Below are 18014 nucleotides of genomic sequence, written 5' to 3' on the forward strand. Positions count from 1 at the left end.
AAATAGGCTGCTCTGTTAATGTTTCGAGTAAATCTACGGATCGATATGGAAGGGAAACATAGGTAAGTAGTACCAATGCGTTAGATCGAACTTTAGTCAGTTCTGATAATTTTATAGGAGATCGTTTGAGAAACGCGATTGGTTATTGGCTAGTGGGTGCATACCGCAACCCTAGTCAACCTCAGTTTGTTGCAGTAAAGCTTCTATTTTATGCGCCTTATAGTCCGGTGCGCCTTATATATGGACAAAGTTTTAAAATGGGCCGTTCATTGAAGGTGCGCCTTATACCCCGGTGCGCCTAATAGGGCGGAAAATACAGTACTTGAAAAAGGATTGTTCCATATCTTGTTTAAACAGTGGAAGAGAAGGAAACAAGTACAAGATAAAAAATGCAAAGTTTCATCTGTCCATTTTCACAAGGCTGCTATATAGTTTTTTTCATCTTCATTCATCCTCTTCAAGATGACTAGGTGATGGATGGAGTACACTCTGAACTGGTCGGCAGTCAATCGTAGGACATGGTTAAAACAACAGTTCAAAATCACATTCACACTCCATGAAAAGTTCTCAATTGATAATAATCACGTGCATGTATTGGGAATGTGGGAGGAAACCCACTCAGCATGGGGAGAGAACATTGCAAATGCCAGACAGGAAGGTTCAAGGGAAGACTGGAGCCCAGACCCTCTCGATGGTCCTCGTGAGGAAGAGAGATTCAGAAAATTAATGGATGGAAGGATACTGTTTTTCATCCATTCATAAATGTTTCAAATCGCTTGTCCTCACTAGGGTCGCGGGCGTGCTGGAGCTTATGCCACCTGACGTCGAGCAGCAGGTAGGGGACACCCTGAACTGGCTGCCAGCCAATCACAGACTATTTTTCATATTGTAACAATTAGAAGACAATTTATTTGCTTTGCCCAGTTGTATGTGTGAATGACTTTGCTACTGACTTTGGAAAACCGGGGCGATCATGGCTTAATTGGATTGGCCATACAAATAACCTAACATTTAAGCCTTACCTCCTCGTCTTCAAATCCAGTCAGGTCCCATTCATAATTAAGTCTCATTTGCCTCCTCTTCCAATGCTCCATGAACATGGCAGCTTATGTTTAAAGACAAAATAGAGGACAATCGTCAAAGATCGTCAGAAAAGGAATTCGGAAGATGTATTTTTATGTGCGGGGTATTTATTTTTGTCATGGGAAATGCACCTGGTGTGACATGTTTAAATCTCATAAACTCCAGTGCATTGTGGTTAATTAAATACAGTCAGACCTCGGTTTTCGAACGTCCCGGTTCTCGAAAAATCAGAATTCGAACGAAAAATTCGAGATTTTTTTGCTTCGGTTGTCGAACAAAATTCGGAGGTCGAACCTTGCGAGATGAGCCGAAAGGACCTGAGAAAACCCGACCACGCGGATCGAATGCCGACTGACTCTGTTTGTTATTGTATTTTTGTTACCTTGAGGATTGTATTAACCCCTAATCATGCCTCCTAAAACACAAAGACGCTCCTAAAGCAATGCGACAGTGAGCGCCCGGCACGCTGCGGTTGTGCAATCAGATCAAATTAAGATCCTTGCGTACTGAGGTCCACTTAAATTTTGGAAAGTACATCAGGACTTTAAAAATATTTTCTAAATTTCAGCGACGGCTCTGTCTCAATAATGCGACCAGCACGGTGTAGTTGCGCGGTCGGCGACGTGCTACTGTTGCGCGTTCGGCGGTGCGCTGCGGTTGCGCGATCGGACAAAAATGCGCCAATTAAGAATGCTTAAAAAAGGCGCTTTTTTTAGTCTTGGAACAGATTCGAATTGTTTCCATTATTTGTAATGGGAAAAAAAGATTCGGAATTTGACCGATTCACTTCTAGAACCGCCTTCTGGAACGAATTGTGGTCGAAAACCGAGGTTTGACTGTAATTTGAATCATATTAATCATATCCCACTCAAATATAATCAGGTGTAAAGCTTAATTGAAAGGGTTGAAAGTCAGAAAATATCGTTCTGAATTTAGGATCCCTCTGAATGAATTTAGTATTTGCGTCAATTAAAAACAAGATTCAATTCACAACATCATATAAATTCATTTTCACTCAATTCACTTGTATCCTATACACAATAACTTCCTTGTAAAGACTAAATCCTTTAGACTGTTTATTGTTAGCTTAATTTTCAGGGCAATTCATTATAAAGAAACTTTTTTTTTTAATATTAGATGTACAATATGAAATCAGCTAGAATTTCCTTTTGACACACACACGCGCACGCACGCATACACACGCGCGCGCACACGCATGCACGCACACGCACGCGCACACACACACACACACATACACAGTTCCAAGTTATTAGGCATTTGCTGTATTTGTTTTCCTAAATAGTCGATGAGATTTACGAATGACACTAATCAATAACAACAATCACAACAATGTTTTTTAAGCAGAATTACTCTAATGCTGTTTGAGATTGACATCAATAATTTAAACCAGAATCAGAATCAACATACAGCATGCTAAAATGTTACGAGAGAAGCTAAAATGCAAATATTTAAAATATTCTGTGAGTGTGCGTGCGTGCGTGCGTTCACCCACCCCAAAGAGCCATGAATATAGAGAAGAATACGGTTGCTGGGTTGTCGAATAAGTGACTGGCTCTTGCAGTTCCACAAGCAGAACTCAGCTTCCAGTAGCTGCACACTTTATCACACAAAGGACACATTGTGATGTTGTTTTTTTCGTGGCATATCTCCATGCTGTAAGACACAATTTGAATATAAAGTTCAATATAAAGGTCTTAAAATTAGCAAAATTGAAACTTTAGGTTAAAAGGCACCACTGTATCAGCTGCAAGTTTGATCACTTTTTAGGCAGGTGAAAATATCCCAAGGAGTGAACATACTATCAAGATTTATTTATCTTGTTCTGTTCAGCTAAATGGTCACAGTTAGGAGGGTGCGGGTTCGATTCCACCTCCGGCCCTCCCTGTGTGGAGTTTGCATGTTCTCCCCGGGCCCGCATGGGTTTTCTCCGGGCACTCCGGTTTCCTCCCACATCCCAAAAACATGCTTGGTAGGCCGATTGAACACTCCAAATTGTCCCTAGGTGTGAGTGCGAGTGCAAATGGTTGTTTGTCTCTGTGTGCCCTGCGATTGGCTGGCAACCGGTTCAGGGTGTCCCCCGCCTACTGCCCGATGACGGCTGCGATAGGCTCCAGCACGCCCGCGACCCCAGTGGGGACTAAGCGGTACAGAAAATGGACGGATGGATGGAACAATTTTACTTTGCGGGAGGGGGGTTTATATTGTGAAGTTTTTTTATTTGAAAAAGCAGATCGATTGAAAGATAAAAGATTCACAAAATATAAAAAAAATCATAAAAAGCAATTGCATTCCATGCTAGAGATGGGTAGAGAAGATCTGCAGCAAGAAGTTGGCCAGACTATAAACACAGTGCTGGTAACGCATGAAAAACCATTGAGGTGGCCGGCTTGTTCTTGGTGGTCATTATGGTAACCAGCCAACGGCTGCTTGACTCGAGCTGAGGCGATGGCAAACAAACGCCGCCACCGACTGGACTGTCCTTTTGGTGATATTGCACCTGATCTTCAACGGTCTATCAAAATACACAGAAGCGGTCTGTGGTGCAAAGATCATTGATATCAGACGGATGCCATTGACTGTTTTAAATCAGCTTGCTGTTTCACACATTCTCATACACGGTCATATACTTATATAGTTATCCACCGATTGTTTATCCCACTTAAAATTATGACAGAGGTCTGTAATTTTCATCATAGGTACACTTGAACTATAAGAGACAGGATGTGAAAAATAGATCCCTGGAAATCACATTTTAGGATTTTTAGATGTCGCTCTGATGAACTCTCACCACTCATAGAGACTCAGAGTCATCATTGTGCATTAACATCCTGTTCTCGTCACTTAAATGTTTTTAGTTACCTGAATGTTGTTAGTCACTTAAATGTTGTACAGAGGTCAACCGGAGTCAAATTCCCTGTTTGGCATCCACAAACTTAGTCAATATAGCTGATTCCTATCCTGACAAAACCAAAATAGTGAAAGATCTGCAGCACAAATTGTCTCATCAACCTGTTATTTGGCACATGTTTCAGTGCTGCCCAGAGCACACAAGATGTTGCTAATGGTTTCAACAAGTGATCTTTTCCAAAGTATAAGTAACATAATCACCAATACTAGACGTGTGTTTTGTCTCTACACTGATGACAAATGGCAGCATGTGTCATAATATCCTGTGCGTGATGAGAAGCAGAGGCCTTAATGTTTAAAATCAAATAACTTTACTTTCATATTTTCATGTGACGCAGGAAGTCATAGCTGAGTGGCTACGAACAGTCCCTTCTAATGGAGGGAACACAGTTCACGGCCTTGTGTAAGTTTGGTGCCCTTGAGCTAGGAACGGGTAAAGGCGCTAGCATATCTGAGTCACACTCTGTCGGTTGTCGTCTCAAATGTACATTGCTGAGTGGAGTTTGCGTGTTAAAGTTTTTGTGGCAGCAACATGTAGTCCCAGCAATGTATGGGTTTTACATCGTGTGCGTGTTAGAGGAATTGTATTCTACTGTAATGAAGTTTACCTTGGAATATTGTCATCAACTGTTGCACATCCATACAGAAAAACAATGACTCCCACGAGGGAAGCAGCAATCAGCATCTGGGTGTAGAGTCCCAACCAGGCAAAGTACAGTCCAATCTTCTCTCCAAAGTACTTCCTGAAGAAAATGACAAAACAACATGTCAAATGACACTTTCAAGCAGGTTGGAGAGAGAGAGAGAGAGAGAGAGAGAGAGAGAGAGAGAGAGAGAGAGAGAGAGAGAGAGAGAGAGAGAGAGAGAGAGAGAGAGAGAGAGAGAGAGAGAGAGAGAGAGAGAGAGAGAGAGAGAGAGAGAGAGAGAGAGAGGGAGAGAGGGAGAGAGGGAGAGAGGGAGAGAGAGAGAGAGAGAGAGAGAGAGAGAGGGAGAGAGAGAGAGAGAGAGAGAGAGAGAGAGAGAGAGAGAGAGAGAGAGAGAGAGAGAGAGAGAGAGAGAGAGAGAGAGAGAGAGAGAGAGAGAGAGAGAGAGAGAGAGAGAGAGAGAGAGAGAGAGAGAGAGAGAGAGAGAGAGAGAGACCACATTACTTCCCCGAACCGCCATTCCATAGATTTTGGCCTATAAGCCGCAACTTTTTTCTCAAATTTCGAACCCTGCGGTTTACAGTCCGGTGCGGCTTATATAGGATTTTTTCCGTGATTTTTGTGATGACTTGATCGCTTTTATACACTCGTAAAAAGGCTGTGGACCGCTGTTGTGCGGCACCGCTTTGCTGGGCGGAGGGATATGTGACACGGCCACTGGGTAGAAAAGTGGCGTGTTGATCGCATGTCCATCCGCCAGACAAATAGTGCTGTATAATTCACACAAAGAAAAGACAGAACGAGATTAAGACGGACATTACGGAAAGGAAGCTTTTATACACAAACTGTCAATATGGGGGACAAAAGAAATGCATATTATACCGCTTTTAAGTTAAAGGCAGTCGATTTGGCCAATTGTTGATGACATCGTTTTCATCTTTTCTTTCTTTATTTCCCAGTCACGTCTACTCTCGAGCTATATGAACAGACCCTCATCATGGAAAATCCTAGGAGAAATGCATAAAACCGACGACGAAAGAGAGACTGAGAAAGTGTGTGGCGAAGGATATCTAATGCTATTCCAATCGGACACTGAGGAGGAAGACTTCGATGGTTTCAGTGCACAGGAGGAAGATGAAGACGGCTCTTTTACTGGCTCTTTATTTACTTTTACTGGTATGTTTTTTAAACCAGCCCTGTTAGTGCTGTGCCACCGTGTTGCTGCTGTGTTACAGCCGCGTCTTAGTGACTTTTACCGGTATGTTTTTTTCAACCCAGCCCTATTAGTGCTCTGTTACTTGATTGATTGATATCTTTATTTCGAACATCCAAAACAAAAAAGAAAAAAAACAAATAACACTCTAAAGTGCCACATATACCGTAAATTCCGGACTATAAACCGCACCGGATTATAAACCGCACCAGCTAAAATTGGGGGATATTTGAGTTTTTTTCTTATATAAGCCGCACCGGACTATAAGACGCACGTGCACACGTGTTTTTACAAAGAAAGACCGTTCACAGAAAGCCTTTTTAAAGTTGTGACGCAGCAGTAGTACCGCAGCAACACGGAAGTGTGCACGCGAGTTATTAACAAAGAAAGACTGGACACAGAAAGCTTTTTTAAAGTTTTAATCACGTACCTTAACATTTCTTTCCAACGAGAGTTATTAACAAAGAAAGACTGGACACAGAAAGCTTTTTTAAAGTTTTAATAACATAAATTTACATTTCTTTCCAAACACTGCCCGTGCCGCGGCAGTAATACCGCAGCAACACGGAAGTAACACAAGACTAATAGGGCTGGATTAAAAAAAACATACCCGGTAAAAGTCACTGAGACGCGGCGGTAACACAGCAGCAACACGGTAGTACAGCACCAACAGGGCTCGTTAAAAAACATACCAGTAAAAGTAAAAAAAGAGCTTCATCGTCTTCATCTTCCTCCAGTGCACTGAAACCATCGAAGCCTTCCTCCTCAGCGTCCGATTGGAATAACGTTAGATATCCTTCGCCTCACATTTTCTCAGTCTCTCTTTCGTCGTCGCTTTTATGCCTTTCTTCGAGTGTGATGAGGGTCTGTTCATGTTAATTTTATTCATGCACGAAGCGCATTAAACTAGCGAGCGACACGTATAGCTCCAGAGTAGACGGACGGGACCACGAAATAAAGAAAAGGGTGACGCAACCGTCTTGACAAACTAGCACGTCTTCTTCGGCGCATTATCTCTTCTTCGTCTGTCTCGCTCTTGCTTCCTGCTAGAGCGCCCCGGAGGCTGTAAAAATCCATAAATACGCCGCGCCGCCATTTAAGCCTCGGGGTTCAAAGTAACCTTCTGAATAAAATGCATTAAAAGTTCACGTTCATTACAACTTGTTTTTGGTGAGCAAAATGTCAGAAGAATTGAATTTAAATGCTGATTGATTGGGTTTTAATACAATGCAGATGGTCCAAACAGCGCTACTGCTTTGTGTAATCTCTGAGTCACATGGCAGAGTAAGAGAAAGGGTTTAGAGCCCTTTGACGCAGGTCACCTAGCGTACATTCCTACTAAAGCTCATAATAGTCACAAGCAACACAGCCAGAATAAGCAGCAGCCATAGTGGTGTTTCAAAATAGTATTTTTGTTGTTGTTTTTTTCATCAAGATACCGCAGTGTATAAAAGTGATTTTTATTTTATTTTATTTTTTGCCATTTTTCACATGTCCTGAGTGTTGTTAGTCACCTAAATGTTGAACAGAGGGTGTGTTTTACCGAAGTCAAATTCCTTGTTTGGCACGCTCAAACATGGCGAATAAAAAACTCTTGAATCTTGAATCTTCAAGTGATCAAGTCATCACAAAAATCACGAAAAAATCCTTATACATATAAACCGCACCTGACTATAAGCCAAAACTTTGGAAAAAAGTCGTGACTTATAGTCCGGAATTTACGGTAAGTCCATACAGCAAACAAACAAAAATAAACCAACAAACAGAAATAAATAAATTAAATTAATTAATTAATAATAATAATAATACGTAAGTAAATAAATCAATAAAGAATGCTCGAAAAGGAGTAGGAGGAAGCATAGCTTTTTCGATTCTACCCCTTTCTCACTTTATCCATTCCCTGTCACGCGGCAGTTATGTATACCGCAGCAACACGGAAGTAAGTAAAAATGAAACAGAAAAATAAGTGTGAAAGTGTGTCTACTTGTGTTCTGTTGTAGAATTACAGTATATGTTGAATCGTTGGTTGACAGTGTTTGGAAAGAAATGTTAAGCTATGTTATTAAAACTTTAAAAAGGCTTTCTGTGTACCATCTTTCTTTGTAAATAACTCGCGTGCACACTTCCGTATTGCTGCGGTACTACTGCTGCATCACAGGTAACGTTTAGAAAGACATGTTAAAGTATGTTATTAAAACTTTAAAAAGGCTTTCTGTGTACTGTCTTACTCTGTGAATAACTCGTGCACACGCGCATCTTATAGTCCGGTGCAGCTTATATAAGAAAAAAAACTAAAATAACCCCGAATTTTAGCTGGTGCGGCTTATAGTCCGAAAATTACGATGATTAACTTAATGTGCATCTAAAAGATAGCCTTAAAATGAGGGCACAAATAGATACTACCGTAAATTTCGGACTATAAGCCACGACTTTTTTCTCAAATTTTGAACCCTGCGGTTTATAGTCCGGTGCGGCTTATATAGGATTTTTCCCGTGATTTTTATGATGACTTGATCACTTTTATACACTCGTCAAAAGGCTGTGGACCGCTGTTGTGCAGCACCGCTTTGCTGGGCGGAGGGATATATGGACACGGTCACTGGGGAGAAAAGTGGTGTGTTGATCGCATGTCCATCCGTGCCGTAAAATTCACACAAAGAAGAGACAGAACGAGATCAAGACGGACATTACTGAAAGGAAGCTTTTATACACAAACCGTCATTATGGGGGACAAAAGAAATGCATATGATGCCGATTTTAAGCTAAAGGCAGTCGATGTTGATGACATTGTGTTGCATCACCCTTTTCTATATTTCGTGGTCCCGTCTACTCTGGAGCTATACGTGTCGCTCACTAGTTTAATGTAATCTAGTGCTTCGTGCATGAATAAAATTTGCATGAACACACCCTCATCATGGAAAATGCTAGAAGAAATGCATAAAAGCGACAACCAAAGAGGGACTGATAAAGTGTGTGGCGAAGGATATCTAACGCCATTGCAATCGGACACTGAGGAGGAAGACTTCGATGGTTTCAGTGCACAAGAGGAAGATGAAGACGATGAAGCTCTTTTTTTTACTTTTACTGCTATGTTTTTTTAACCAGCCCTGTTAATGCTGTGCTACCGTGTTGCTGCTGTGTTAACGCCGCGTCTCAGTGACTTTTACCGGTATGTTTTATTTAATCAAACCCTATTAGTGCTGTGTTACTTCCCTGTTGCTGCGGTATTACTGCCGCGTCACAGGCAGTGTTTGGAAAGAAATGTTAAGGTATGTTATTAAAACTTTAAAAAAGCTTTCTGTGTCCAGTCTTTCTTTGTTAATAACTCGCGTGCACACTTCCGTGTTGCTGCGGCACTACTGCTGCGTCACAGGCAATGTTTAGACATGTTAAAGTATGTTATTAAAACTTTAAAAAGGCTTTCTGTGTACTGTCTTTCTTTGTAAAAAACTCGTGTGCATGTGCGGCTTATAGTCCGGTGCGGCTTATATAAGAAAAAAACTAGAATATCCCCGGATTTTAGCTGGTGCAGTTTATCGTCCGGTGCGGCTTATAGTCCGGAAATTACGGTATATATTTTATAGTGTGTTATATGTTTTTGAAGGTAGACAAATGGACCGATGGGTAGATAAAAAGGTACATGGACAGATATTGTTGATGAAATGAGAGACAGACAGATTTACCTCACAAGTCCAATGGGCTGGTACTTGTAGAAGACACTGTAGTTTGCCCACTCCTCGTACAGTAGCTGAAAAAGACAGTAGACCACAGTTGGTAACCCAGCATGTCAATGTATGTCATTCCAAAGAATTCATGTAGTCAATACATATACCGTATCTTCCGGACTATAAGTCGCTCCGGAGTACAAGTTGCACCAGCCATTAAATGCATAATAAAGAAGAAAAAGAAAGAGAAAAAGGTAAATTTTGGATTCTATGCGTCACTCTATGTCACCTTAAATGGCGACCTTGCAGCAGTGAGAAGACCCTAAGCTATTTTCGCGGTACAGAGAAGCTCTAGTTTCAGTAATGTGTAGGTACTTAGAATATGGAAGGGCCATTCGTCCGTGACCAGGAAGACCTATGTCCATGCCCTTTTAAGGGCATCGGAGGTAACCAGTAGAGTGAGACTCGAACCGCAGCTGTTGTCTTACGAGGTACAAATGATGGGGGAGAAGAGATAGAGAGAGGCGCGCAAGGCGCGCAAGGGGCAAGAGCAAGAAGCGCGCGGGCCTTTTTGGGGCGAACATCTGTGCTGTCGAGAGCTGAAACATCTTTGCTCTTGGGGCCACTCTAACTTTTGGAGAGACATCACTTTGACATCGGTTGAATAAATCTTTTCCCAATCAGCCGTGTGTCACCGAAGTGCTTCCTTACCCGGACCAGCCATCGGCAACCGAGTGTTTTTTTGGAGACCAGCGAAACAACAAATACCATTCACCACTAGAGATGCACCGATCCGACTTTTTCAGTCTCGATACCGATACCGATGCCGTGGCTTTGCGTATCGGTCGATACCCGATACCGATCCGGTATTATGGTTGACTTAACAAGCTACATAACTCTACATGTGGAACAGAAAAGACCAAAGGCAATGGCATCAGGCAGACTACACAGTTCTTTGCTCTAAATTAGGGGTGTCCAAACTAACGGTCCAGTTTTTATTGGCCCGCAGCAAATTCTGAAAACATAATTGAATATGGCCCGCACAAGAAGCTTGAGCTCAGCTTCTTAGTTTCCACACTAGATGGAGCCCGCCACACAAAGCGTTTGACGTCCCATTACACCCCCCCGGAAGAGAAGCGAACACGCAGCGTTTGACATCCGATTAGCCCCCCCCCCCCCATTCGGGAGAGACGCGAACGCGCAGCCTTTGACGTCCCATTAGCAACCCGAAGAGAAGCGAACGCGCAGGGTTTGATGTCCGCTTAGCAACCCGGGGAAGAGAAGCGAACGTTCGCTCCATGTTTGCGTTTGTTTAGAAAACTCTCGTGGCATGCGGCACACGTGCTGCTGACGTATGACGTATCCCGCGTCCCAATAGATTAAGGAAAGTATCGGCTCACAGATCGGCTGCATTTTCCGATACCCGATCCATCTATTTTGTTGATATCGGGGCCGATATCCGATCCAGATATCGGATCGGTGCATCCCTATTCACCACATTACCGTTTTTTTTCCATGTATAATGCGCCCCCATGTATAATACGCACCCTAGAAATGTCATGTTGATGCTGGAAAAAAGCCTGTACCCAAATTTTGACTCCTACTTAAGTCCGTAAACGTAAAATTATTTCAGAAAAAAGATCATCTTTGGGAACAACCGGATGTTATTCTGCCGGTCAGTATCACTGCGCATGCGCTAGCTAACTCGATAGCGAAGAAATGTTTCGGATTTGTGTAGGGTACATTGTGACAGCAAACGAGCAGGTGATCGACCATGCGTCTGATACGAGAGCATTGTGTTCGTATGGAGCGTGTTCGAAGTGAACAGCAGAGAAGAAAGCGCATCTGTAATGGCGGCCTCCGTATCATATCCGGATAAAAAATAAAATAAAATGAATTAATCTTTTTTTTTTGTACCCATGTATAATGCGCACCCCAGATTTTAGGACAATAAATTAGTTAAATTTTGCGCATTATACATGGAAAAAAACGGCAAGTTGCACTGGAGTATATTACATATAATTAAATTTTTGGGGGACTAAAGGAAAATGTGCTTTTTGGCAGCTTGCAAACATATTTTCTTAAAGGCTAAGTTAAACATATATATAATCACATCAAGTTAATCTTCAGTAGTGGCTGTGCTCATGCAAAGCAGTTGATGAACCGGAAAGTGAGGAAGTGTGCAGACAATTGCACCAAGATGTTTTCTCCTAAGTGTTGTGTACACAGGGTGCAAGCATCGGTCAGGCGAGACCAAGACACGTACAAGCCGTCAAAGTGAGAATCACACCTCGTCATTGTGGTCGGGCGCGCTAGTCAAACCCAACCACCAGGACGTCTGCACTCGCCGATAAGCACCCAGTGGGGAGGAGACGGTCATCAACCAATCATTTCACATTGTTTTGCATGTTTAAATATTCATATTGTGTTTCTTTATAACTGGGCAACCCGGAAGAATGTGTTGTTCCTTGATGGTCACAAGAACACACGAGCTTTAGTGTGAGGGACCCGGAACCCAGGCTTGTATTAGTTTGCTTTGTCAGGAATAAACAATTGGTAGATTCGGTCTGATTGATCTACTGGTCTTCTCTTTGACAGAACGAACTTGCAAAATTGTTAGGTGCGCCAGTGTGTGGATTAGAACATAGCAATTCATGTGTTAAGTGTTGATCATAATTTGGAGTCAGATCAATAGCTAAAGTCCGTAACCTAACAGGGACATTTACTTGATAAAATCCAACACCAAGAACAGACATGTCATCTTGAAAGACAATTTGAAATAAAAATAGAATAGAGCAAGCAACAACAGGCTGAATAATTGTATACATGACACATAAACAACGAACTGAGAACGTGCCTGGTATGATAACATAACATATTAAGAGTTATTCAAATGACTATAGCATAAATAACATGCTGACAAGTTGAACAAACCATCCGTGTCATTCCAAATCACTAAATCCAATGGAATTTTTATCCTCTGTGTCACTTATAAACAACTCCGCTAACCCCGGAAGTAGAAGATGGAGCGCTTGGGAGAATTTTTTTTTTTTTAATGTTGAAGCCATTCAGTTGTTGATTTACTTTTGCCGTTTGGGTCATTGTCCTGTTGCATCTCCTATTCTCAGTTCCACTTCAAGTGAAAGATGTTTTTGTGTTCTTCAGCCAAATTTCTGAATAAATTTGTGAATCAATTTTCCTGTCGATGTCAATACTAGGGGTGTAACGATACATCGATACGCATCGATTAATCGATATAATGCTCTACGATTTATTGGCATCGATGCTAAACGTAAACATCGATTTATATCGCCGTGTTTGACCTCGGACATTAGACGCGACTTTATTTTGAAATCCAGTTCATTGTTGCTTGCTTCCTCTTTCCGGGAGCAGTGCGCGGCGCGGCGTTGTTGTGTTGTGAGCAGAGCAAGCACGTGAAAGGGGAGTCGACAACTAGTACGCGGCTCCTGGGCTGGTGCTATGGCTAGTGTCCAAAAAGACGAGGAAATTTGCTCCCCTTTAGGCTTCAAGTCATTCGTTTGGAAGCACTTTGGATTCCAAAGAAAAGATGGCTCAACGGACAAGACACGTGCAGTTTGTAAATCCTGCCATGCGGTGATCAAATATTCAGGGAGCACAAATCTCGCCGCACATTTAAAGAAAAAACACGACATCAAAATTCAGATTTTTAATCCAAATCAAATCATTCTCCATTTTATCTTTTTTATTTCAACTTCAGACGCAAGAAATGACTTTATAATCACAAAATAATGATCCATAGTCTTTTTGATTCATGATTCAATCATTCTAACATTTTCAGAGGTTGGTGTGCGCACGAGCTAAGATGTCCACATACATTTTGGCTATGTCGCTTGACGTGTGACATAGAAGTTAAGATGGTGTGTGAATAAGTGTTGGATTTGGCCTAGACGACTGGCCTAAATGAAATTCCAAATTTCGCCAGATGATGGTGACAAAAGCTTGACATGAGAGACCTGAAGGAGGGGGCCTGACTAAGGGCAGTTAAAAAGTTAGTTTTTCAAAATTAATAACTATTAAACCGGAAAAGAGGGGCTTGTTGGTTGAACCAGTCAACCTCCAATCCCATTTCGGACTTCACCAGAGGATGGTTCTAAAGTTAAATTGACCTGATAGAAGATCAGTAGTCAAAATTATTAAGTGACTAGAAAGACTTATTCTGCTAACTAGGAAAGCCCATGATCATTGTTAAGAGATGAGAATGTTAACCACAAGTAGAGAAAGCTGAAATACACTATTATATCTTGCTTTGTCATAATATAATCTGGGCACAAAAAGATGATTGTTTGTTGAATCGACTATTTGAGAACATGTTGTTATAAGTTGCAATGTTAACGTTAAGGTTAAACATGTATGTAGCACTGATGTGCCATTTACACATGAATGTACTAAAAGTTGAGCAAGGATGAGGGAGGGGGAGTGCTGTTTGATGGAACACAAGTGAGAAAGAGGGCCGATTGCAAATGTCACGCTGACACAGGTCGACGGACATTGTATGCTAAATTGAGCATCGGAAAATTAGGGAATCGGAAAACACTCTGATGGACTACAGCAAATTCATGGAAATTGGGGTTAAACCGGTGCTCTAGCAACAGAATTTGTTAACCGCAGACCCACTAACAAAAATAAAAATGTATGGATGTGAAGGTACATTTAGAGTAAAACATATCTTTATATTTTATGGTTCAGTTGTTTTTCCAGAGTTTATTTTAGTTTATGTACTGTTATTTACTACATTGTTTGTAATATTTATTTCTGTGTATATTTATTGCCAGTATTTATCAAAATATCAGTTATTCACAAACCCTTCACTTTGTGATTTGAAAATTAAATTAATTAATTAAACTATGTATGACTATGACTGTGTATTTATTACCAGTGTTGTATTGATCAAAAGATCAGTTATTCACAAATCCTTCTCTTTATGATTTGAAAATTCCATCCATCCATCCATTATCTATACCGCTTGTCCCCACAGGGGTCGCGGGCGTGCTGGACTCTATCCCAGCAGTCATCGGGCAGTAGGCGGGGGACACCCTGAACTGGTTGCCAGCCAATCGCAGGGCACACAGAGACGAACAAACATTTGCACTCGCACGTTAGGAAAATTTGGAGTGCTCAATCGGCCTACCAAGCATGTTATTTGGGATGTGGGAGTAAACCGGAGTGCCCGGAGAAAACCCTTCGGAGAACATGCAAATTCGACACGGGGACGGCCGGAGGTGGAATCGAACCCGCACCCTCCTAACTGTGAGGCGGTCGTGCTAACCAGTGTTCCACCGAATAATAATATAATAATAAATTGATTAAATCTCAAAAGACTTTGAGGGGGACTGTCATAGCAATACTTACTTTTCTGTCATTTGGCTCTGCACTTTCTTCATCAATATCTCCCTATAGACAGAAAGATAAAGATATTGTACCATAAAAACACACTTACAACTTGGAGTGCAAGATTTTGACGGTGCAACGTTTTTGGGGTAGTTAGTGTTTTGCCAAGACTTTAAGATTACTGCAAATATCGGTGTACAGAAACCTCAAAGTTGGTCGCGCTCTTGCACTGAAAGAAATTAATCCCTGAAGTATTGGTGAATTGCAGAAAATTGTAACACTTATGGATTTGACATTTCATTTACCCCTGCAAAATAAGATATCACCTATTAATACTCAGTAAATAAATCATTCACTTAACAATATTCTAAAATGTTCTGAAGGTGTTTGAGAATTGCAAACTTTTACATATGTTTTGTATTATCATTAACAAGACGAGACTAACATTAACATTTTGTTGTTTTGCAAAGTCTACTCACATCGTGGAGAGGATAAGCAGCTGTATAGACACCACTACCTAAGAGACTGGTGATACCTGCCGGTGAAGAAAAAGTGATCATAAAATTATTATAAATCTTTGGTATTAATAATAATGATAAATAAATAAATAAATAAATAAATAAATAAATAAATAAATAAATAAATAAATAAATAAATAAATAAATACTGAAGATCCAGTTTGACTTTCAAGGACAGCGGTGATACTTTGCACTGAAAGGTTATAATACAGAAACAACCACATAGTATAGTAACCATATAGACCTAGTATCATGCTCGTGCAAAAGGGTGGGCAGAGTTGTATTGACATCGACAGGAAAATTGATTCACAGATTTATTCAGAAATATGGCTGAAGAACACAAAAACATCTTTCACTTGAAGTGGAACTGAGAATAGGAGATGCAACAGGACAATGACCCAAACGGCAAAAGTAAATCAACAACTGAATGGCTTCAACATAAAAAAAAAAAAAAAATTCTCAGTCAACTCAGCCAAATTCACCCAGCAATACTGACCTGGTAGGGGCCAGCTGGACCCTACCGATCTCCTCCTGGCAGGGCCCCAGCAACAGGCTGGCCATGTTGGGTGACTTTGGCTCATTTCATAGCGTGACTGAAGGTTTGGCTTTTCAAATTTTAGCTGCTTTTGCTGTTGGTCTTGCTGTTGACACCAGGTCAGCATGAAAACACAACCAAACCATGGTGGCCAATGTTGTTTTTTGTTTGTGTTTTTGTTTGTTTGTTTATTTTTCTTTAGCAAGGATACCAGCAAAGATGTTTAAATCAGCCTGTAATATACTGGAATTTTGTGGAAATTATCAAGGCCATAAAGGCTGTGAATATTTTGAAAGCTGATTTTTGTATTGGATTGGACATTATATGACACAACAATATAAAACATTTCGAGACTGGAGTGTTAAATGGTAATTAATATAGTAGTAAATGAATTAATTTAAAAATAGTAGTAAATAAATAAAGCAGTCAAAATAAAAGTAAATTAGTTGATTATTAGATCATTTGCTTTGATCTTGTCTTCTGAATTGTTTATTTTAAAGCTGTCAGACTTACTCATGCTGTACTTGGCCTTGCATTTAATCCTTTTTAGGATTTCATAAACCTAAAAGAAAAACAAAGTGATTAATGCATTACGATAGAAATATTGACAAAATGTGTTGTTCAACACTGATAGCAAGGACAAGCCATTTTTGGGTTTGGGTTCAGTTCAGCTGAGATGCCATCTCAGAGTGTTGCGACCTTCACCAAGTTAAACAAATTTTTGATCAAATGTGTTTGCATGAATTTGTTTTGTGTTTCTAACCAGATAAACCAGGGGTCTCAAACTCAATTTACCTGGGGGCCACTGAAGGTAGAGTTTGGGATGAGGCTGGGTCGAATTGTGTTTTTTAGGCTCAGATAAAAACTTTTACACCCCTGTTCTCAAAATTAAACCACAACTTTAACATTGTAGGCTCCTGCCTCCTTCTTGCTGCTAGAGGACTGGCAGAGCTTCCTCTCCCATAGTTGAGCCACATTTGGTGTGAAGGAGTAAGTAGTTGAGACCTTGAAGATGCTCATCAGTAAGTCTGGACCTGTACTTGGACTTATTGAAGTTCAAGGTAGTAAAAAGGTTTTCGCACAAGTACTCTGTGCTCCCCAAAAAGACACATTCCAATCAGCACCGCACACAACCATACATATCAGAATTGCGGGTCACACTAACATTAAACTTTCATAATAAGGCGAGGGCCGCAAACTATCATCCCACAGGCCGCAATTGGCCCACAGACTGCGGGTTTGAGACCTATAAGCTAAACCAACTAAAACCTTGGCAGTTGATATCCTTGTATCACTAACAGACCTCAGTTGACTTACTATTGAGCTCCTGGTTTTACTGTCAAAAAAGGAATCTTTGTCTGAAAGATCAAACCTGTTGACAGAGACGGACACAAAAGTATTACTATTTCATCATAATAGGACAGCACAAATCCTCAGCAAGAAAAATCACTGTCGGCTGTGATGAAAGTGGCAACGAGCTAGATGGATGGATGGATGGATGGATGGATGGATGGATAGATGGATAGATGGATAGATAGATAGATAGATAGATAGATAGATAGATAGATAGATAGATAGATAGATAGATAGATAGATAGATAGATAGATAGATAGATAGATAGATAGATAGATAGATACCGTATTTTTCAGCCTATAAGTCGCTTTTGTTTTCATAGTTTGGGTGGGGGGGCCACTTATACTGAGGAGCGACTTATATGTGAATATTTTCACAAATTTCCAAAACTACAAAAAAAAAAAAAAGTGAAACCGTGATAAACGAACCACTATGTCGCAAGGGATTACTGTAATTTGAATTTCAAGTGACGTCAGTGGCGCGGCGGTTGTTTACATAAAGGACAAAGATTTGATCACGGGATGACAAAGATGACGAAGGGCCCCACGTACTACCGGCATCATTAGCGGGTACGGGTGTGGCCTGAGGGTGCCTCTGATGCGCTTTGTGACTGCTTTGGCTCTACTGACTGGGACATGTTTAGGAGGGCTGCCACTTGCGACGATCGGACAGACATTGAGGAGTATACTGACTCTGTTTCCTTC

The 18014-nt window shown here is 41.0% G+C and overlaps 1 protein-coding gene across 1 annotated transcript; it reads right to left on the bottom strand.

Annotated features, from left to right (window-relative positions):
• Positions 1-304: 304 nt before the first annotated feature.
• Positions 305-17324, bottom strand: LOC133149424 (anoctamin-1-like). Its single transcript, XM_061271873.1, has 9 exons — positions 17274-17324; positions 16470-16518; positions 15383-15438; positions 14925-14966; positions 9552-9616; positions 4620-4754; positions 2597-2757; positions 1023-1105; positions 305-494 (listed from the first exon to the last, which is right to left on the bottom strand). The coding sequence occupies exons 2-9, from the start codon at positions 16471-16473 to the stop codon at positions 414-416; spliced, it is 627 nt and encodes a 208-aa protein (XP_061127857.1). The 5' UTR covers positions 16474-16518; positions 17274-17324; the 3' UTR covers positions 305-413.
• Positions 17325-18014: the final 690 nt, after the last annotated feature.

This window comes from Syngnathus typhle, unplaced genomic scaffold, assembly GCF_033458585.1.
Source record: "Syngnathus typhle isolate RoL2023-S1 ecotype Sweden unplaced genomic scaffold, RoL_Styp_1.0 HiC_scaffold_338, whole genome shotgun sequence".
Classification (NCBI taxonomy): domain Eukaryota; kingdom Metazoa; phylum Chordata; class Actinopteri; order Syngnathiformes; family Syngnathidae; genus Syngnathus; species Syngnathus typhle.